Source organism: Hypanus sabinus, chromosome 21 (assembly GCF_030144855.1).
Source record: "Hypanus sabinus isolate sHypSab1 chromosome 21, sHypSab1.hap1, whole genome shotgun sequence".
NCBI lineage: Eukaryota > Metazoa > Chordata > Chondrichthyes > Myliobatiformes > Dasyatidae > Hypanus > Hypanus sabinus.
In genome coordinates this window covers 17,809,212-17,831,369 of record NC_082726.1, presented here as the reverse complement: position 1 = coordinate 17,831,369, position 22,158 = coordinate 17,809,212, and the positions used below count along the sequence as shown (strand labels likewise).

Genomic DNA, 22,158 nt, shown 5'->3' with positions numbered 1-22,158 from the left:
TTTCCCTCCACTATCTCCTTTGGGAGCTCTTTTCAAATATTCATCATCCTCTATGTGAAAAACCTGCCCCTCAGTTTTTCTTTAGATTTCTTCCTTCTCCCTCTCGTTCTGGACTCCCCTGCACAACAAAAGATTCCCACCATCTATCCTATTTATGGCCCTCATTTTGTAAACCTCAAATAGGTCACTCCTCAGTTTCCTACTTTGCACTGAAAATAAACCAGCCTATTCAATCTCTCCTCATAACTATGGCACTTCATTCCAGACAATATCTGGTAATACACAGTATACAGACAATAGATATTATCAATCCATTAAGATGTTGCAAGGTGGATTAATCAGCAGCCTAGTCCTGGTTAACTGTCATCCACGTCAATGTGTGTTATCATCATTCCATCCATCTTTGAGTATATACCAAATTAAACAGCAGTTAATATTGCTATAACCGGTTTCAGAACTGCACAAACCAAAATACCACTTCCATCTTAACACCTCCATTCACCCCAGAACGATGAACCTGGGTTTTTGATTATCTGCCATTAACCTCTCTGCTGCATATTGATTCTGACATCAACAATATCCCAATGAAACTCAACAAAATTTTAAGAAATAATTTATCTTTAGATTAGGTCCTTCATAGCAATTCAGGCTCAACAATAAGTAAGGGTCATTTACAGTAAATTTTGTTTCTCTACTTAATGTATTACCACCCCATTTGCCTGTACCATCACCACTTATATCACATATTTCTGGCTTCTAATCTATTACAGCCTTCTCAAGTCAAGTCAATGTTTATTGTCATTTTGACCATAACTGCTGGTACAGTGCACAGTAAAAATGAGACAACATTTTTCAGGACCATGGTTTACATGACACAGTACAAAAAACTAGACTGAACTATGTAACAAAAAAACAGAGAAAGCTATATTACAGACCTACACTGGACTGCATAAAGTACACAAAAACAGTGCAGACATTACAATAAATAATAAATTACATAATTACAATAAATAATAAACAGGACAGTAGGGCAAGATATCAGTCCAGGCTTCTCCTGGTTCATTTCACTTTCAACATTGGTTATATAATATTTCTCTTTCAAAACTATCCACAGTCAAACAGTTGCATGGCCAAGAGCTTCTTTGGAGAACAGAACACTGTTTTAACACCCTTGAGTAATGGAATGTTTAGTGATACAGTGATAAAGGTTTCGTCAAATCAATCTCTTAAATTCACTGATTTGAAGTCAAACTCAGTCACCTTTTCAAAGAATAAAGTTTCTGTTCCAGCTCCATGTTTATTGACCTCAGCCAGCGACTGGTCTTTCAATCCCAACATCTTTGGTTTTTTCTACAAAAAGAAGAAAACATAATCACTAACAATACTGGATTACTGCGGTTTATCTTTATACATTACAAATAAGTTTTACACCTGAATGACACTGGACATACTTAAAATACAGTAGTTCTTTACTATGGACAGTTTAGCAACCTATTTGCATTACATGTGCCTCCATTTCCACAGCAGTCCCTGACCAACACAGTACACAAGCAGCTTGATGGCCTTATCACCCCTCTGTAATTCACCAATGATTAGAAGCTCATAATGTATGAACTTTAGTCAAAAGCTTACCTTTTCTTGTTCCAAATGGAACTATATAGTTTCATTATCTTCCTATACAGAACTGAGACTGTTTTCATAATTGAATATACCAGTTTAACATATAATAAGCTAAAGCATGTATTATACATACAGCCTGTGCTCAAAAGATTTTACATCACAGGAAATCACATGTTAAAGAACTTTATAAAGGCTTCAAAGCAAGGCTGCCACTTACATGTATTAAGTAAACCAAGACTTTAAATATTTAGTACAAAGACAGTCATTTTATGTCAGGGACCAAGAATTTGCAGCCACATGCCAAACTATAAATTTCCCTTCAGATCAGCTAAAAATCAGTTATTCTGATACTGCAATTATTTACAGGAAAGAGTCTTTGTGGCTCAATTTATTATCCCAGACCATTTCTGACCCACTTGCACCAGGTGGCACAAGCGACCCAGTTCAATTCCTGCCTCTGCCTGCAAGGAGTTTGTACGTTCACCCTGTGACCACGTGGGTTTCCTCCCACAGTCCAGAGAAGTACTGGTTGGTAGGTTAATTGCTCATTGTAAATTGTGCTGTGATTAGGCCAAGATTAAATTAGGGGACTGCTGTGCAGCATGGCTCAAAGGACCAACACTGCCTATTCTGTCTATTTATAAATAAATTTAAAAATCCAGGACATAAACCCAAGATGACACAGTTCCATTTGTGGGTTTATTTCTTACTTGCTGTTTTTTTAAAACCCTATTTGCATTTCGTGGACCTGTAATCTTTAAAATCCGAAGTTCTATAACAGCTACAGACACACGACAGAAGTAAAAACAAGTTTAGAAAGTATTTTGTTTAAAAGGACAGAGCAAGTTAAACATAACCATATTAAACTAACAAAATGATAATCTACAAGTTACAAAGTATAATGACCCTAACATTATAACCTACAATAAACCATTATTTACCACAGGTAATATCCCAGGAAGTTACTAACTAATACAAAAAACCTCAAGCACACGTTGCAGAATAATTCAAAGAGCACCTTGGGGAAATGATCATTTTCACTACACCCTCAATTGGTTATATCTCTGAGGGCTTAATGGCATGCTCTTCTGCTTTAAAGGGATTGCACAATTGTATAATGTTGTTACTGAAGTCCATTCATATCCAGAAAGAAACATGAACTTGTCCACAGAACCATTTCACTCAGAATTCTGTCTAGCCATAACAGTAAACCAACACTTACTTTCACAGGTGGAGTGGCTGCAGAGCCTGAGTGGCGCCGAATCTGACACCCATTCTGGTTGCTTCTTTGCTTATTATTGTTCAACTGAGGCTTCTTCACTGTGCTGCCATGATCATTCCTAACCGAGTCTGCTTTCTCTGCTGTTGTCTTACTCAGCAGCTGCGGAGTAATAACATTCAGCTTGATGATAAGCTCAAGGTACCACAGTTAAGAAAGAAAGAGACAAATCAAACAATGCACATTCATCTTCCCATGTATCATGACAGGGAACCAACACTTGGGTGTTACAATTGGTAACAGATTTAAGTACTCAAATCAGATCCTAGGAGCAGCTACCTGCACTTCCATTTACCGTACCTTGAAAAAGTATTCAGCCCCCATAACTATTTTCACATTTTACTGTCCCATTTTCAAAATTTAAAATATATTGAAGTAGGAGTTTCTGAACCAATCTACAAAACATTGTGCATCACATCAAATCAGAAGAAAAATTCCAAAACCTGTTAACAATTTACAACAAATTAAAAACTAAAATTATGAGGCTGAGAAAGTATTCATCCTCTTTGTAATACTATACTAACCATCCTCAGGTGCACTATACTGTACTACTTCACCAAATAAACCCAATTTGTTGATGTAGAAAATTGTTATCAACTGTTTTCAAGAATAAATCCCCCTTCTCTTTGTAAGGTCCAACAGTATGTAGATTTTCAAAAGACCAAACCAAAATGAAGACAAAAGAGCATTTAAGGCATGTCAGGGAAATGATCATCGAGAAGCACAAATCTGAGGAAGGGTACCAGACTGCCTTAATGACGCTGAACATACCTTGGAGCTCAGTGCAGTCCATTGTGAAAAAGTGAAGAAACCACAGCCACACAGCCTAGATCAGGCCACGCCTCTAAATTTAGACACTGGAGAATAGTTGCACTTGTAAGAGACGCTACTGCGATGCCAACAGTCACTCTGGGTGAGCTGTAGAAGTTAGTGGCTGCAAATGGAGATGAAATTCATGGCTCCATAATCTCCAAGGCCTTGCACAAGAAGGGTATTTATGGAAGAGTGGCAAGGAATAAGCCCGCTAAAAAAAAAATACCATTGCCTAGAAAGACTTTGCAAAGCATCACTTAGAAGATACTGTAAAGATGTAGAAGAATACTGTGTGGAGGAGTGTGTACCTATGAAAACTTGCTGTACATTCCCAAACCAAAAGTTGTGGATGAACCAGGAGGATTGTTGTCTGATGAGAGCTAGATCTGTGGCATTTAAGTATGGTGACCCAGGTCTGCACCCAGAAACCAGGTATGACTTGAGAAGGGCTATTTCACGTGAAGAAACAATTCCAAGTTACTGGAGGCAACATCAGATGCATGTCAACCCTGGCAGGGTCTGCAGGCCATTACATCCTACAAAGTGAAACCCAATGTCATGAATGGCTATGATGCTTCACTACCAGATGAGCTCAACACCTTCAATGCCCATTTTGAAAAGGAGAATATAACTACAGCTGCGAGGATCCCAGATGCACCCTGTGATCTCCATCTCAGAGACCAATGTCAGGATGTCTTTCAGGAAGGTTAACCCTTGCAAGGCAGCAGGCCCTTTGGAGTATCTGCTAAGACTCTGAAAACAACTTTCTGGTGTATTCAAAATCATTTTTGACCTCTCACTGCTACAGTCAGAAGTTCCCATCTGCTTCAAAACGGAAACAATTATACCAGTGCCTGAGAAGTGTGAGCTGCCTTAACGTCTATCATCCAGTGGTACTCAAATCTACAGTGATGAAGTGCTTTGAGAGGTTGGTCATGGCTAGAATCAACTCCTGCCTCATAAAGGACCTAAACCCACTGCAACTTGATAATGGTCACAATAGGTCAATTTCTGATGCAATCTCAATGGCTCTTCACTTCGTCTTAGATCACCTGGACAATACAAACGCCTATGCTAGGATGCTGTTCATTGACTATAGCTCAGCGTTTAACAGCACCATTCTTTTAGTCCTGATCGAAAAGCTGCAGGACCTGGGCCTTTGTACCTCCCAATACAATTGGATCACAATTTGTGCGGATTGGTAATAACATCTCCTCTTCACTGACAATCAATGCTGGCACACGTCAGGAATGCTTGCTTAGCACACTACATTACCCTTGCCATACCATGATTGTGTGGCTAGGCACAGCTCAAATGCCATATATAAATTTGTTGACGATACAACCATTATTGGCAGAATCTCAGATGGAGACAAGAGGGCATACAGGAGCAAGATATACCAGCTGGTTGAGTGGTATACCTTGCATTCAATTTCAGCAAGACCAAAGAGCTGATTGTGAACTTCAGAAAGGGTAAGATGAGGGAACTCAAACCAATCCCCATACAGGGATCAGAAGTGGAGAGAGTGAGCAAGTTCAAGTACCTGGCACCTAACCTGGACACAACATATTGATATAGCTATAAAGAAGGAAAGACAGCAGCTATATTTCATTAGAAGTTTGAGGAGATTTGGTTTGTCACCTAATACTCTCAAAAACTTCTACAGATGTACCTGGAGAGCATTCGGACAGGCTGCATCACTGTCTGGTACTGGTACTGGTGGGGGTGGGGTGGGGGGGGGAAGCTATCGGACAGGATTAAAAGAAGCTACAGAAAGTTGTGAAGTTAGTGGGCTCCATCATGGGTTCCAGCCTCCATAGTACCCAAAACATCTTCAAGAAGCGGAGCCTCAGAAAGGCAGCGTCAAATATTAAGGACCCCCATCATCCAGGACATGCATGACCTCTTCTCACTGTTACTATCAGGAAGGAGATACAGAAGCTTGAAGGGTCACACTCAGTGATTCAGGAACAGCTTCTTCCCCTCTGCCATCTGATTCCTAAATGGACGTTGAACCCACAAACACTACCTCACTTTTTTATTATTTCTGTTTGTGCACTACTATCTTTAATGTAACTATTTAACATACATATGTAACACCCTAGTTAAGACTTTTACTGCTATGCTCTAGGTATTTCATTTTAGCAGTTCTGTAAGAGCAGACCATTCTGCTTTCAATCTGTTTGGGATTGAGCTAAGATAAGAGGCTTGTTATTCAACTTAGGAATGCGCTGTCAGCCAATCAGGATAATGGAATTGGGGGAAGGTTCTAGAGAACGCTGGGTTGAAAGTCCTTGTTGGTGGGAGCTGGAAGTAACAGGGGTAAAAGATGGCTGTTGCACAAGGAGCTTTGTGCAGATGAATGGCTTCAAAATGAAATAACCAATACTGTCGCAGCAACACACACAAAATGTTGGTGGAACGCAGCAGGCCAGGCAGTACGCATAGGGAGAAGCACTGTTGACGTTTCGGGCCAATACCTCAGGACTGACGAAGAGTCTCGGCCCGAAACATCGACAGTGCTTCTCCCTATAGGTGCTGCCTGGCCTGCTGCGTTCCACCAGCATTTTGTGTGTGTTGCTTGAATTTCCAGCATCTGCAGATTTCCTCGTGTTTGGAATACTGTTGGAGACCAGTTTGTTCGAGATGGATTGCGAGCAACATTCGGAAGGTGGTGTGTGCTTTCATACAGACCGAGGGACCAGCACGTGAGTGACAGACAAGTTCAAGTGCACATTTGACTGTTTAAGAGTAATGGGCCCTTTTTGGTTTTATCTTTCATTTAATAACTGTTTGCTTAAATTAACAATCTTAAATATACTTCTTTTTAGTTGTATGCAGTGTATGATCTGTTATTTGTTGCTGGGGGCAGTAAATCACACAGCATTCACACAAACCAGGGTTTGGGTGCAAGACATCCCAACCTCATGGATTTGGCGGAACCAAAGTTGTATACACCCTAGATGTAAGAAGCTGGAGAAAGTTGGGTTTATCGCCGTGGAATCCAGTGGCTTCAGCAAGTGGCTAAAAGCCAGGTTTCCAGAGACACCCAGTATAAGGGGGTTTCACATTTTTATACATATTATTTATCATGTGCATTGTACTGTCTGTCTGTCTGCAGCCACTAAGTTAACAAATCTCATGACATATGCCGGTAATTCTGAACGTTTTGTGGTTGGATGAGACCAAAGTAGAACACTGGTGTAAATCTATTACTGCACATCAGCCAGGTAAACACCATCCCTTCTGTAAATTATAGTGGAGGTAGTATCATGTTATGGGAATGCTTTCCAGCAACAGGGACTGGTTCACAAATAAAATTCTCAATTAAATTGATCAAATCTCTGGTTATAATACTCATTTATGTGAACAAAGGGTTGGGGGCTGGATACTTTTTCAAGGCACAGTTACACAAATCCTAAACCATCAATTTAGACAAAAATGCAAGCAACACAATTTTAATAAGTTGCCGCTCAATCAAGAGGTGAGGAGTAAGAGAGAGTATTTTGTTAGGAATATCACGAAAGATAATGTAGGCTTTTACCCTCAATGCAATTGATAAAGCATTTCAATTCAGATAATTGTGGTGTTCACCTACTTCTTCTCCTCTCCAGAAATCTTATAAATTTCTAATACTGATATCTGCTCCAATTAATAATATCCTTGGCTGCAAAGGTTGAATAAAATGGTTTGTCATTTTTAGCTTAACCACTGTAGCTCTGGACACTTCAGTACAACTGGATGATAATGAACAACTTAGAAGAGTGTTCCGTACCAAGGCAAACAGTATTCAACAATACTCACAACTGAGCTGTTGGCATCAGGCAGGAACTGGCCAAATTCTGACAGAAGGTCTTCCTGGTTTTTAAAGAGCCTTGCTACTTGGGCATATACCTCCTGCTCAGTCAATGCTGGCGTGTAATTTCCCCCAGCTTCTTTTGCATTCCGTTGTTCCTTCTGTAACAGCAAAAAATATTTAAAGCTTCTTGTAAACGAGACAGTCACTGATTAACATGTGGCACGAAAGGGTGGGGACTCACTGTGAATTGAATCTACATATCTATTCTTTTATGAAAAAAAATTGCTTATCTTTCTAGTTGCTAATGTCAAAGCATGCCCTTCATCTCTTCCACCCCCCCCCCCTTCCCATTCAACACCATGAACTCCCACCTTTCCGCATTCTTGACAACATTCATTACGGCATCATAACAGAGAAGATGTAAAAATACAGCTGAGTAATTGTATTCATTTTCCTAGACATGAATTGCTATTACAGAGAAGCTGCCCTTTGGTACCCATGATATACAATGATCAACTATCTCATCTACAAATAGGCACTGATCACACGAGTGGCAAGATGAGCTCACAACACATGGGAAAGTGTATTCTTTTTAACAGTCATGTAAAGGAAAAATTAATAGAAGAGATACTTAGATACAAACAATTAAAACGAGAGAACTGAAAAAGAATAGAAAGAAAATGGTAAAAATAGATAAGGAGATACACAGATAAATGTACTGAAAGTGTTAAACAACGAAGAAGACAACAAAATATTTGGGCAAAAGCTTGAAATGGTGTGAGCTTCCTTACCTGGTATGTGTGTAGGATTTCCAGAAAGGCCTTATAGATGTCAGGCTGCCCCTGGAAGCGGTTTTTGATCTTGTTGACATAGTTGATGGCATGATTGAACTCCACAGGCTGATTGTTCTGCATGGGTGGTGTGGTGGTGTGAGCACTCGTGACTGGGGTGTGAGGTTGCACTGGAGGTGACCGAGGAGAAGCATACGGAGCCATTACTGCATTTGGTTGGCTGGTTGGTGTATGTGTCTGTGACTGTAGAGGCTGCAAAAGTATACAAAGTGAACTACATTTCACTAAAATCCCAAGAACAACTCTGCATAATTTATCAGTTAACTTGTTATCACAACTCTGGAAGGGGAACAATATCATTTTACTTGCTCTTGCCTACTTAAATAAAAGGCATACAACTATCTGTATTTATCTATTATCTTGATATGGCTACGCTTAGTCTTTGATGTGACTGGCTTTGTGATTTAAAACTCAGAACCTATAGATGCATATCATGTAGTTATTCAGGAAAGTGGAGAGTGGGACATGCAGCGCTCAACTAACAAGAGCTGATGGATGTCCCATAACACTATTTCTTTTTATGCAATTCCTTAGAAATGAGAGTCCAGACCCTATAATTGCTATCAGTCATAGAGATACAGTAATATTACTTTTGCACAACATCAGAGGGGCTTGCATAAAGCGATCCCTTTCCTGTCACTCTGCATTTTACAAATTCCTCCGTATTTATAGATGTGATGGCATCCGTTAGACTCGTGAGACCATGGATCTGTGTCTGGAAAGTCTGTGTCCTCTCCAGGGCACAGGCCTGGGCAAAGTTGTATGGAAGACCGGGAGTTGCCCAAGCAGCAAGACTCTCCTTTCCACGACACCGATGTTGTCCAAGGGAAGGGCAAGGGCCGATACAGCTCGCCACCAGTTACATCGCAGGAGTTGCCAGAGCAAGGTTGAAGGCAATGTTGGACTGCCTTAGGGACTCCAGCTCCAGATCTGTCCTTAGGGTTTACTCCCAAAGCCTTTCCCATGAGTGGGTATAGCCGCAAGGCAGCGGAGGCTTGAAATCAGAGTTTTCCCTCTCTTAGATGGACCGCCTTCCAGGGCTGATGAGCTCCATCTACCCGAACTATAGATATAGATGAAAAAACAAAATCTTTTGTACTGTGCCACTCTCCCAGTTAGAAAGGTTTCTGCTAACTTTTTATCTTAGCCAGTACTATCAAACCAACCAACCAACAATATTCTGAAATAATGATAAGAGTTTCTAGTATCATGTGCATTACTCCCAAAATGTAATAAACTTGAATAGAACAAGCCTATGGTTTTCATGAGTTAAAAAGAAATATGTGATTCAGGGCTGAGGTCAGGATAACTCTCTTCACTCAGAAGATTGTTCAAATTTCTATAGATTGCACTGGAGAGCATTCTAACTGGTTGCATCGCAGTCTGGTATGGAACGGCCTCTACTCAGAATCAGAAAAAGCTGCAGAAAGTTGCAAAATATATCTGTTCCACCATGGGCACTAGCATCTCCAGGATCGAGGACACCTGCAAAAGATGATGCTTCAAAGAGGCAGGATCTATCATTAAGAACCCCCATCACCCAAGACATGCCCTCCTCATGGCTACCATCAAGGAGTTGGTACAGGAGCTTGAAAGCACATCTAACATTTTAGTAACAGCTTCTTCCCCTCCACAATCAAATTTCTGAACAGACAATGAATCCGTGTACAGTACCTCACTATTACTTTTTCCTCTCTTTTTGTACTACACACACACAAAAAATATATCAAAATAAATAAATAAATAAATAAATAAATAAATAAATGAATAAATAAATAAATAAATAAGTGTGCGCGCACACACAATATCTCTCTATTTATATATATATATAATTCATAGTTTTTTATATATTGCACTGCCCTGCTGCTGCAAAACAACAAATTTCATGACTTATGCAGACGATATTAAACATGATTCTGAGTATATTTAGAAGTGGGATTGACAGAAACTGGGAGAATCAAGGGAATGGGATTAGGAAGAAAGTATTGAGGTAGAAAATCTGCTATGATCTTGCTTAATGGCAGAGCAAAGCCAAAGGATAAAATGTCCTATTCCTACTATCAATGTAATGGGGAGAAAATGAAAGCTTGATAAACTTGTTTTAATAAAATAAATTAATTTGATTGATAATGAATTAAAATTTATTGTGTTACACATCCATGGCTACAGCAAATGTATTAATGGCTATTTTCACCATAGATAAAGTGCATTTAATGGATAAAATTAATCAAAGATAAAACATCACAACACTCAGCTAACATTCTAAAAAGATCAGTGTTCTTAAAAAAGACTGTGCGCAGTTACCAATATTAAATATTATTTTTCAAAGGAATATTTTTGATGAGGAGAGTTGTTCACCACACCAAAGAGTTTCTTCACGGTTCCTATTTTTACTGTTGAGTGTCTACAGTTTGACAAAATATCTCCAAAAGAAAGCTGTTAAAGAAAAATAAACTTTTTAGCTCTCACTCATTCCCAGCCTGAATGAAAATGCAGTAATTTTACAAAATGGTTTGTAACACCAAGATATCCATAAAATGCTATTAGCATTTCATTTAAAGTGAAGAAACCAGGATAAAATCAAGGAGAGAGAAACCAAGCATTTGAATACCTAGAAAGAATGATAGTGAGCCATCCCATCTACCTCTGAAGGCAAGTTTACAATTGGAATAGCTGTTCTCAGCTTTGAAGGTCTTGCTTATAATTAACAGTTGCCCCCATTGACGTTAGCATTACAAAATTAATGTTTAAAGGAAACTTAACAATGTATTAAAATAAAAGCCCTTCGGGGAAAAAATGTATCCTCCTGACGATGGAGAGCAGAAATATCTTACGGAATCTTGAAGACACATTCTTAGTTAAGTACTATCATGTATGCTCAAGATTCCTTAGAATAAGGTTCTCGTTCCAAGCTGAAAAGCAACAAGGTATATTTTAATCTGATGACAATTTTAAGATTATTCCGTTAATAAATGAACGCGCACTAAAAGATATCATCAAATAAATCCAACCAAAGTTCTGCTAGCAGAGTCTGAACAGATTAACAAGATGTCACTAATGATGAATTAATTGTGCTACAGCATGATTCAATCCTTTACACTGGTCATTATGTGCTTTCTTTTCTGAGATGAGCATCTCAAAGCTGTGGATTTTATTATCATTACAAGGCTTTATACAAAACCTGACAATTACTTTTGCTTTAAATCATACCTTTCTAAAACAGCATCAGCATCAATCTAAGCTGGTGTTTTCAGCTCCAAAGTTTACCCTTCCAGTTAAAGGAAGGCAATTGACAAGAAAGTAAGAAAAATATAAATACATGTCTTCCCTGTCTTACAAGAATCCAACTTGCATGCAGCCCGCATATGCAGTGTTTGGGAGACCAGCGGGATGGATTTGCCAACAGTTGAAGGGATGTAGAAATTTTCTATCACCTGGGAACTAAGTTCCTGGTCTCATTTTTGACCTGTGAACTCAAACAGAACCCTGCATTCAGGAAGGTGCCATAGTGATGCATCAATAAGCTGTGCAGCTCTACTCCGGTTGGCACCAGGTAAACAGTGAGTGTAGGTCCTGACTTTGCCTGCATCAAAGGTCAGGCAAACCCAAAAACAAGTAAAACTGAATCAGAAAATGCAAGGCTGACACATTAAACCGACGACATATTACTCTCGCCATGCTCACCTTGGTGATTTTGGCCGGTGGTGGCTGTGGTGCTGGCTGTGCCGGTGCAGGGGCAGTGTGCTGCTGGGGTTGCTGCTGGTGCTGTTGCTGAGACTGTGGCTGGGCAGCATGCTGTGGAGTGATCTGATGGACTTGTCCAGGTGTCGTCACATTCACCATGTCATTAGTCTGCACCTCAATTTTGTAGCCTGGAGGCAGGAAGGTGTTGAAGCCCATAATGAGGTCAGGGTGCCCTTTGAAGAGCTGAGATACCCGGCTAATCACCCCAGGGGTATCAATGCTGCAATGTTTTAGAGGAGAAAGGCAATTAAAGTTTGAAAGACTATGAGTAGGGCAGCTACAATCTGCATAAAATAACCTCATAGTTTACTAATTATTTAACTTCCTTGAATCTGTGTCATTTTGACTAATACGAATCTTTAATGAGATCCCACATCATGTCTGCCAACTCTCTGCACATGCTTTCCCACTTTAACTGAGTGGAAACTCCTATAAATGTTGCAGTTGCTATCAATTTAACAGACATATGTTGAGAAAACAAATAATAAACACAAGAGATTTTGCAAATGCTGGCAATCCAGAGTAACACACACAAGACGCTGAAGGGTGTCAGCAGGACAGACAGCATCCACGGAGAGGAATAAAGTTAACGTCTCAGGCTGAAACTCTTCTTAAGTCCTTTCCGTAGATGCTGCCTGACCTGCAGTGTTCCTCCAGCATTTTATTCTTGAGAAAACAAATACAGCCATCAATACAGCATGGCAGCTTAAAAAATACCTCCATTCACTCTTACCTCTGAGACTTGAACTCCTTCATAATATCTAGAAAGTCATTGTAAACCTGAGGCTGGTTTCCAAATTGCAATTTCACCTGGTCAAGATATGACAAAGCATCTTCCACCTAACATGAAACAAAGTAAAAAGATTATGTTAACTTGAAAACATGCAAAAGCATTTTGACATTTCACCTATAATTTAGAGCTGTTAGGATATATCAATTTCAGATGAGAACATTCCATACAAAATCATTGTAAATAAAAGATTATTCATTCAGTTTGCTACAGTAAAACATAAAAGCATCCTGCATTATTTTTAATGTTAAATATGGCCCCTTCCTTACACCGCAGAGTTTTTTGAATGTGTGTGAAATGTAAGACTGGTACCCTCTAACATTGTAATGACAGACAATACCACATGTTCCTGTACAGTATGAGATAAACAACCAACCACAGAAGAGTCAATATCTGCTGTAACAGATAATTCAATTCTTAAATTAGTACGAAGAGTACTAAGAGTAATATCCAATCAACGTTTAAACCATGTCAGTCAGCCAACCATCAAGGCAGCAAGAAGTGGTCAGACAAGCATTTGCCAGAAGTCGAATAACTCAACATTTCTAAACTGCAATCATCGTATCACTGTACATGTTGTGGTTTTAGTTGCTGTTATTAAACCACTTCCGTTTCAAAACTATGGTTAAATGACATCATTAGAACCCGTTCATAGAATCCTATCGACTCAGCACCCTATGCCTTGTATCCAAAAGAGTTGCTGTTTCACAAATCATTTCTCTTCCCTTTCACCATGTTCTTATATGCTATATTATTTACAGATAAAGAATTCCCGGATCTTACACAAAACACATCCTAACTTTTTGTTCTTTTAATGATGAGCTAAAATGTATCCATTCTAACGATGAACTCATGTCACTTTCTTGTCATGCATATTAACTGCAAGACTAATATCCTGATTACAATGTCTATGTAAATCTACTATTTCAAACACTGTCATTCCCTTTGTTTTAATTAAGTCTAAATGACAAGTGGATGTCTTTAATTCACACAGAGGATAACTTGAGGAATACATCAACAGATGAGAAAAATACGCTTTAAATTCAGATACGGATTTATTAATTTATCACATACACATCAAAACATGTGAGTGCCACCACATATTTCAATGCCAAGATAACTTGGGCATCATGGTAGCGTAGCAGTTAGCACAACGCTACTACAGTTCAGGGCACTGGAGTTCAGAGCTCAATTCTGGCACTGTCTGTAAGGAGTCTCTGCACGTCCTCCCCTTGGAATGTGTGTGTATTCCCCGGGTGCTCCTGTTTGCTCCCACAGTCCAATGAAATACCAAGTAGGTTAATTAGTCATTGTAAATTGTCCCATGATGAAGTTAGGGTTAATCAGGGTTGTTGGGGGTCTCTGGGGCAGCATGACTTGAAGGGCCTTTCTCCGCGCTGTACTGCTAAACAAATAAATAGATAAGATGGGAGAACAACAGCAACAAATCGTAGACGGTATTAAGTTCATAAACACAATTCAGATACCTTAACCTTCGCCTTCAAGAATGTTAGGGCTCTCCTACAGAAATTACATCTCACCTTTAGCCTCTGGAACTGCTGCTGTCCTTGGACTGGTGTGGCTGGTGCTCCTGGAGGATGAGCATGGCTCTGAGTTACCACCTGCTGTCCATGAGGGGGAACTGGTGCAGTATGATGGTGGCCACTATGTACAGCTGGAGTATGGCTGTGACTGCCAGAGCTTTGAGGCATTGCTGAAACCTGGAGCAAAAAAAAATAGATGCAACTTCCACTGAAACTACCCATGAATTACTGACCCTTTGTATGCATTGCTCAAAAAAGTATCAAGCTGCTTCAATCACCTGTGGAGAAAGTGGAAGTTTTAAACATCTAATTGTGACACTCATCTCATAACTAAATGATGGTATCAGGAGGCTGCTAATAACAATTACATTCCAGATCCAACAAAGAAAGAAATATTTTCAGCTGGGCTTGGATGTTCTGTGGAGTTAAGTGGGCAAATTGGAAAAAACTTCTGGTAGCCCTTTTCCAACAGTGTGATAACACCAAGAGTGTTATCAAACAGTCTGCTCCAATAGTGAGCAGCAACAGGGCAGATCTGCTGTACATATATCATACACCCTGGCTGCTGAGTTCTTATGTATCAGAACCTGAAAATAATCCAGACATTTAGAACATTTTTGGATCGTCAGTCTCTCTTCCAGGGAAGGTGGGATCTGTACAGAAGGGATGTTTGCACCTGAAATGGAGGGGGACTAATATCCTAGCAGAAAGGTTTGTTAATGCTTCATGGTGGAGTTTAAACTACAGTTGCAGGGGAAAAGGAACCAGAGTGCCAAAACAATTAATACAGAGGTTGTGGAGGCAGATGTTGGTAAGACCTCAGACAAAGTTAGGAGTTAAAAGGTTGAACATGGTGCGACAAAATCGAAGAGTGAATATAGGACTGAAGGTGCAGTATACAGAATAAGGTAGATGAACTTGAAGCACAGTTGAACATGGGCAGGTATGATGGATACATGTTGTATCGAAAGGATAGACAGGAAGGCAGAGGAAGTGGCATTGCTCGGTTGGTAAAAAATAAAATAAAATCATTAGAAAGAGGTGACAATGGGTTGGAAGGTGTTGAATCATTCTGGATAGAGCTACGGAACTGCAAGTGTAGAAAGACCCTGATGGGAGCTGTTTACCAACCCCCAAACAGCAGTTAGGACGTGGCCTACAAACTACAACGGGAGATAAAAAATACATGCCGAAAGGGCAATGTTGTAATAGTCATGGGGGACTTGCAGGTAGATTGGGAAAATCAACTTGGTGCTGGATCCTAGGATGTAAAATTTCTAGAGTGTCTACGAGATGGCTTTTTAGAGCAGCTCATGGTTGAGCCCACTAGACGATCAGCTATTCTGGATTGGGTGCAAGGACCAAGGCCCTCCAAGGAGGCCTGGGAAGGATGGAAGATATAAAAAGGAGAAGACTGAGTGAGGTAGTTCTCTTTTGGAAGAGGACAGCGAGGCTTTGAGAGGAAGTGCAGCGGCGGCCATTTTCAAATTGTCCAATTGCGTCTCAGATTGGAGTTCTGAGAGGCGGGACTGCGCAGGCGCGTGAAGGAGGCCTGGGAAGGAGGGAAGATATAAAAAGAACGCAGCCTTAAGAAGCGGGCAGCTTCGTTTGCGGGCAGCGGAGTGCGCCGGGAGCAGAGTGTAGGGCTTGGGCTCAGGGGGCTTAGGCAGAAGAGGGCACAGTAGGCTTACCTTTTAGTTCTTGTTGTTTTCAGTTATTCAGGAAGTATGAGGGTGAGGGCAGCTTGTTGTTCTCGGTGTCGGATGTGGGAGGTCCTGGAGTCCGAGCCTCCCGGACGTCCACATCTGCACCAGGTGCGCCGAACTACAGCTCCTGAGGGACCAAGTTAGGGAACTGGAGCTGCAGCTCGATGACCTTCGCCTGGTCAGAGAGAGTGAGGAAGTGATTGAGAGGAGTTACAGGCAGGTGGTCACTCCGGGGCCACGGGGGGCAGATAGGTGGGTCACGGTCAGGAAGGGGAAGAGGCAGGTACTAGAGAGTACCCCAGTGGCTGTACCCCTTGACAATAAGTACTCATGTTTGAGTACTGTTGGGGGGGACAGCCTACCTGGTGGAAGTGACAGTGGCTGGGCCTCCGGCACAGAGGACGGCCCTGTAGCTCAGAAGGGTAGGGATAGAAGAGAGGACCATAGTAATAGGGGACTCGATAATCAGGGGTTCAGACATGCGGTTCTGTGGAGGTGATCGGGAGTCCCGGATGGTAATTTGCCTCCCTGGTGCCAGGGTTCGGGACGTTTCTGATCGCGTCCAAGATATCCTGAAGTGGGAGGGTGAGGAGCCAGAGGTCGTGGTACATGTAGGTACCAATGACATAGGTAGGAAAGGGGAAGAGGTCCTGAAATGAAAGTATAGGGAGTTAGGAAGGCAGTTAAGAAGAAGGACTGCAAAGATAGTAATCTCGGGATTACTGCCTGTGCCACGCGAAAGTGAGAGTAGGAATGGAATTAGGTGGAGGATGAATGCGTGGCTGTGGGATTGGAGCAGAGGGCAGGGATTCAAGTTTCTGGATCATTGGGACCTCTTCTGGGGCAGGCGTGACCTGTTCAAGAAGGACGGGTTACACTTGAATCCTGGGGGGACCAATATCCTAGCGGGGAGGTTTGCTAGGGCTACAGGGCAGACTTTAAACTAGTAAGAAGGGGGGGCGGGAACTAATTTGAGGAAACTATGGGAGAGGAGGTTAGTTCACCAGTAGAGCAAGTAAGTAGACAGTGTGTGAGGGAGGAAAGGCAGATGATGGAGAAGGGATGCGCTCAGCCCGAAGATGTAGGGGAGAAGAAAGAAAAGGATAATAAATTTGAATGCATTGTTAGGGATGAAAAGAGAGGAGGTGGTGGAGAGTATCTTAAATGTATCTATTTTAATGCTAGGAGCATTGTAAGAAAGGTGGATGAGCTTAAAGCGTGGATTGATACCTGGAATTATGATGTTGTAACTATTAATGAAACATGGTTGCAGGAAGGGTGTGATTGGCAACTAAATATTCCTGGATTTAGTTGCTTCAGGTGTGATAGAGTAGGAGGAGGTGTTGCATTGCTTGTCTGAGAAAAACTTATGGCAGTGCTTTGGAAGGATAGATTAGAGAGCTCCTCTAGGGAGGCTATTTGGGTGGAATTGAGGAATGGGAAAGGTGTAGTAACACTGATAGGAGTGTATTATAGGCCACCTAATGGGGAGCGTGAGTTGGAAGAGCAAATGTGTAAGGAGATAGCAGATATTTGTAGTAAACACAAGGTGGTGATTGCGGGAGATTTTAATTTTCCACACGTAGATTGGGAAGCTCATTCTGTAAAAGGGCTGGATGGTTTAGAGTTTGTGAAATGTGTGCAGGATAGTTTTTTGCAACAATACATAGAAGTACCGACTAGAGATGGGGCAGTGTTGGATCTCCTGTTAGGGAATGCGATAGGTCAGCTGACAGATGTATGTGTTGGGGAGCACTTCGGGTCCAGTGATCACAATAGCATTAGCTTCAATATAATTATGGAGAAGGACAGGGGACAGGACCTAGAGTTGAGATTTTTGATTGGAGAAAGGCTAACTTTGAGGAGATGCGAAGGGATTTAGAGAGAGTGGATTGGGTCAAGTTGTTTTATGGGAAGGATGTAATAGAGAAATGGAGGTCATTTAAGGATGAAATTACGAGGATACAGAATCTTTATGTTCCTGTTAGGTTGAAAGGAAAGGTTAAAGGTTTGAAAGCACCATGGTTTTCAAGGGATATTAGAAATTTGGTTCGTAAAAAGAGGGATGTCTACAATAGATATAGGCAGCATGGAGTAAAGGAATTGCTCAAGGAATATAAAGAATGTAAAAGGAATCTTAAGAAAGAGATTAGAAAAGCTAAAAGAAGATACGAGGTTGGTTTGGCAAATAAGGTGAAAGTAAATCCGAAAGGTTTCTACAGTTATATTAAAAGCGAGAGGATAGTGAGGGATAAAATTGGCCCCTTAGAGAATCAGAGTGGTCAGCTATGTGTGGAGCCGAGGGAGATGGGAGAGATTTTGAACGATTTCTTCTCTTCGGTATTCACTAAGGAGAAGGATATTGAATTGTGTAAGGTGTGGGAAACAAGTAAGGAAGTTATGGAACCTATGACAATTAAAGGGGTGGAAGTACTGGCGCTTTTAAAAAATTTAAAAGTGGATAAATCTCCGAGTCCTGACAGGATATTCCCCAGGACCTTGAGGGAAGTTAGAAATAGCAGGAGCTCTGACGGAGATCTTTAAGATGTCATTAGAAACGGGGATTGTGCTGGAGGATTGGCGTATTGCTCATGTGGTTCCATTGTTTAAAAAGGGTTCTAGAAGTACGCCTAGCAATTATAGACCTGTCAGTTTGACATCAGTGGTGGGTAAATTAATGGAAAGTATTCTTAGAGATAGTATTAATAATTATCTGGATAGACAGGATCTGATTAGGAGTAGCCAGCATGGATTTGTGCGCGGAAGGTCATGTTTGACAAACCTTATTGAATTTTTTGAAGAAGTTATGAGGAATGTTGATGTAAGGCAGTGGATGTAGTCTATATGGACTTCAGCAAAGCCTTTGACAAAGTTCCACATGGAAGGTTAGTTAAGAAGGTTCAGTCGTTAGGTATTAATGCTGGAGTAATAAAATGGATTCAACAGTGGCTAGATGGGAGATGCCAGAGAGTAGTGGTGGATAATTGTTTATCGGGATGGAGGTTGGTGACTAGCGGGGTGCCTCAGGGATCTGTTTTGGGCCCAATGTTGTTTGTAATATACATAAATGATCTGGATGATGGGGTGGTAAATTGGATTAGTAAGTATGCCGATGATACTAAGGTAGGAGGTGTTGTGGATAATGAGGTGGGTTTTCAAAGCTTGCAAGGAGATTTATGCCGGTTAGAAGAATGGGCTGAACGTTGGCAGATGGAGTTTAATGCTGAGAAGTGTGAGGTTCTACATTTTGGCAGGAATATTCCAAATAGAACATACAGGGTAAATGGTAGGGCATTGAGGAATGCAGAGGAACAGAGAGATCTAGGAATAACAGTGCATAGTTCCCTGAAAGTGGAGTCTCATGTAGATAGGGTGGTGAAGAAGGCTTTTGGAACGCTGGCCTTTATAAATCAAAGCATTGAGTGCAGAAGTTGGGATGTAATGTTAAAATTGTACAAGGCATTGGTAAGGCCAAATTTGGAATATTGTGTGCAGTTCTGGTCACCGAATTATAGGAAAGATATCAATAAATTAGAGAGAGTACAGAGGTGATTTACTAGGATGTTACCTGGGTTTCAACACTTAAGTTACAGAGAAAGGTTGAACAAGTTAGGTCTCTATTCATTGGAGCGTAGAAGGTTGAGGGGGGATTTGATCGAGGTATTTAAAATTTTGAGAGGCTGTTTCCATTGAGAGTAGGGGAGATTCAAACGAGAGGACATGATTTGAGAGTTAGGGGGCAGAAGTTTAAGGGAAACACAAGAGGATATTTCTTTACTCAGAGAGTGATAGCTGTGTGGAATGAGCTTCCTGTAGAAGTAGTAGAGGCCAGTTCAGTTGTGTCATTTAAGGTAAAATTGGATAGGTATATGGTCAGGAAAGGAGTGGAGGGTTATGGGCTGAGTGCGGATAGGTGGGACTAAGTGAGATTATGAGTTCGGCACGGACTAGGAGGGCCGAGATGACCTGTTTCCGTGCTGTGATTGTTATATGGTTATATGGAGCAGAATTGATTACTAAGCTTAAGGTAAAAGAAACCTTAGGGGCAGTTATAATAATATGATTGAATTCACCCTGAAATCTGAGGAGAAGTCAGATGCATTAGTACTACAGTGGAGTAAAGGGAATTACAAAGGCATGAGAGGAATCAGCCAGAATTGATTGGAAAAGAACACGGGCAGGGAGACAGCAAAGCAGCAATGGCTAGAATTTCTGGAAGCAATTTGTAAGGTATAGAATATATTCATCCCAAAGAAGAAGTATCATAAAGGAAAGACGACACAGCCATGGCTAACAAGAGAAGTCAAAGCCAACATAAAAGACAAAGAGAGGGCATAGAACAGAGCAAAGATTAGTGGGAAGTTTGAAGATTGGGAACCTTTTACAAACCAAAAGAAGGCAACTAAAAATGTCATTAAGAAGATAAAGATGGAATATACGAAAGTAAGCTAGGCAATAATATTAAAGAGGATACCAAAATTTTCTTCAGATACATAAAGTGTGAAAGAGAGCTGAGAGTGGATATTGGACCGCTGTAAAACAATGCTGGCGAGGTAGCAATGGGGGACAGTGAAATAATAGAAACATAGAAAACCTACAGCACAATACACAATGCTGTGCTGAACATGTCCTTACTTCAGAACATTACCCATAGCCCTCTATTTTTCTAAGCTCCATGTACCTATTCAGGAGTCTCTTAAAACAAGGGTCACCAACATTTTTTGCACCACGGACCGGTTTAATATTGACAATATTCTTGTGGACCGACCAACAGGGGGAGCTGGGTGTTAATCACGACCGGATTATAGGTGGTAAGTCAACTATAAATCATTTATAAGTGGCTAATACACTCAATTTCGTTTCTAAAAGGGTTTATCTAACGAATTTAATACTAAGCACACAGCGCATATAAATCAATTATAAGTCAACAGCATCACAACATTTTAAGTAACGTTTGGATATTAAACACAGCGCATATTTTCCACCTATGAACATATAAAATCATTCCAACACACCAATATCGCTGAATCAGTGGCAGCCCTGAGCTTGTTTCCCTGCAACAAGATGGTCCCATTGAGGGGTGATGGGAGACAGCGATTCTCGAAGGGGGTTCATTATGTCCAGTCTATTCCGCAATTTAGTTTCCGTGGCTCTCAACAATTGCTTCTGTCCTGCTTCCTCACGTTTTTTCCACTCAAGAAACTCAACAGGTTTGTCTTTAAGTGCAGGGTGCTTGGACTCAGGGTACCAAAGCCATTTTGAGGGCTTTATTGCCTCAACAGACAGCCTCTGGGCCCAAACTCCAGCTTCTCACTTGCCCGCTACCAAATGCCTTGGCCAGGTGCAGCTGGCTGTGGGTGGGGTGAGAGAACAAGGTAAGGCAAGGTAAGGGCCAGAGGTCCCTGTGCAGTCTGGAGAGAGCGAGCGATCAACCGAGCAAGGAGTGCGACTGGGCACGTGCCCGTCCCTGCCTTGTAGGTAGGTAGGATCTATCAGCCGACAGAAGTTTGGCTCAAGGGACAACATTCAGTAGATCACAGCGAGGTAGCCACTCTGCTACTTACGAAACCCTGAGCCCGAATTAGGTCGTCTGCGAATATTTTAGCACCGGGTTCCCCACAAACATTTGGTGTGATAAACAGGTTTAGAGCCGCTCCCATCTGTCCGCGCCCCAAGCCAGTAGCAACGGCACTTCTCGCCGGCCGCACAAGGCAGCTGATTACCTGAGGCCAACCACTGATCCCTGGCTCATGGATATCCCTATGTTTAGGCGACTGATGACCTCATGTGTGTTTAAGTTCAACAGTGAAGTGTGACAGGAAATGAGGAAAGGTGCAGATGACTCATATCACCAAATCATATAATTTCCTCGCAGCCCGGTAGCACATGCTTTGCGGCCCAGTGGTTGGGGACCACTGTCTTAAAAGACCCTATTGTATCTGCCTCCACCACCATCACAGGCAACCCATTCCACGCACTTTCCACTCTCTGCGTAAAAAACTTACCCCTGAC

General features: G+C 41.3%; 1 protein-coding gene across 3 annotated transcripts in view; it reads right to left on the bottom strand.

Annotated features, from left to right (window-relative positions):
• The window catches only part of sin3aa (SIN3 transcription regulator family member Aa), a 134,548-nt gene that overhangs the window by 50,126 nt on the left and 62,264 nt on the right, over positions 1 to 22,158 (bottom strand). For all 3 annotated transcript variants that reach the window (XM_059946067.1, XM_059946066.1, XM_059946068.1), the window contains 7 exons: positions 14,438 to 14,617; positions 12,840 to 12,946; positions 12,047 to 12,326; positions 8,303 to 8,554; positions 7,517 to 7,669; positions 2,843 to 3,001; positions 1,261 to 1,350 (listed from right to left, as the gene is read on the bottom strand). In XM_059946067.1, coding sequence (XP_059802050.1) covers positions 1,261 to 1,350; positions 2,843 to 3,001; positions 7,517 to 7,669; positions 8,303 to 8,554; positions 12,047 to 12,326; positions 12,840 to 12,946; positions 14,438 to 14,617 — 1,221 coding nt within the window. The remainder of the gene's footprint in view (positions 1 to 1,260; positions 1,351 to 2,842; positions 3,002 to 7,516; positions 7,670 to 8,302; positions 8,555 to 12,046; positions 12,327 to 12,839; positions 12,947 to 14,437; positions 14,618 to 22,158) is intronic.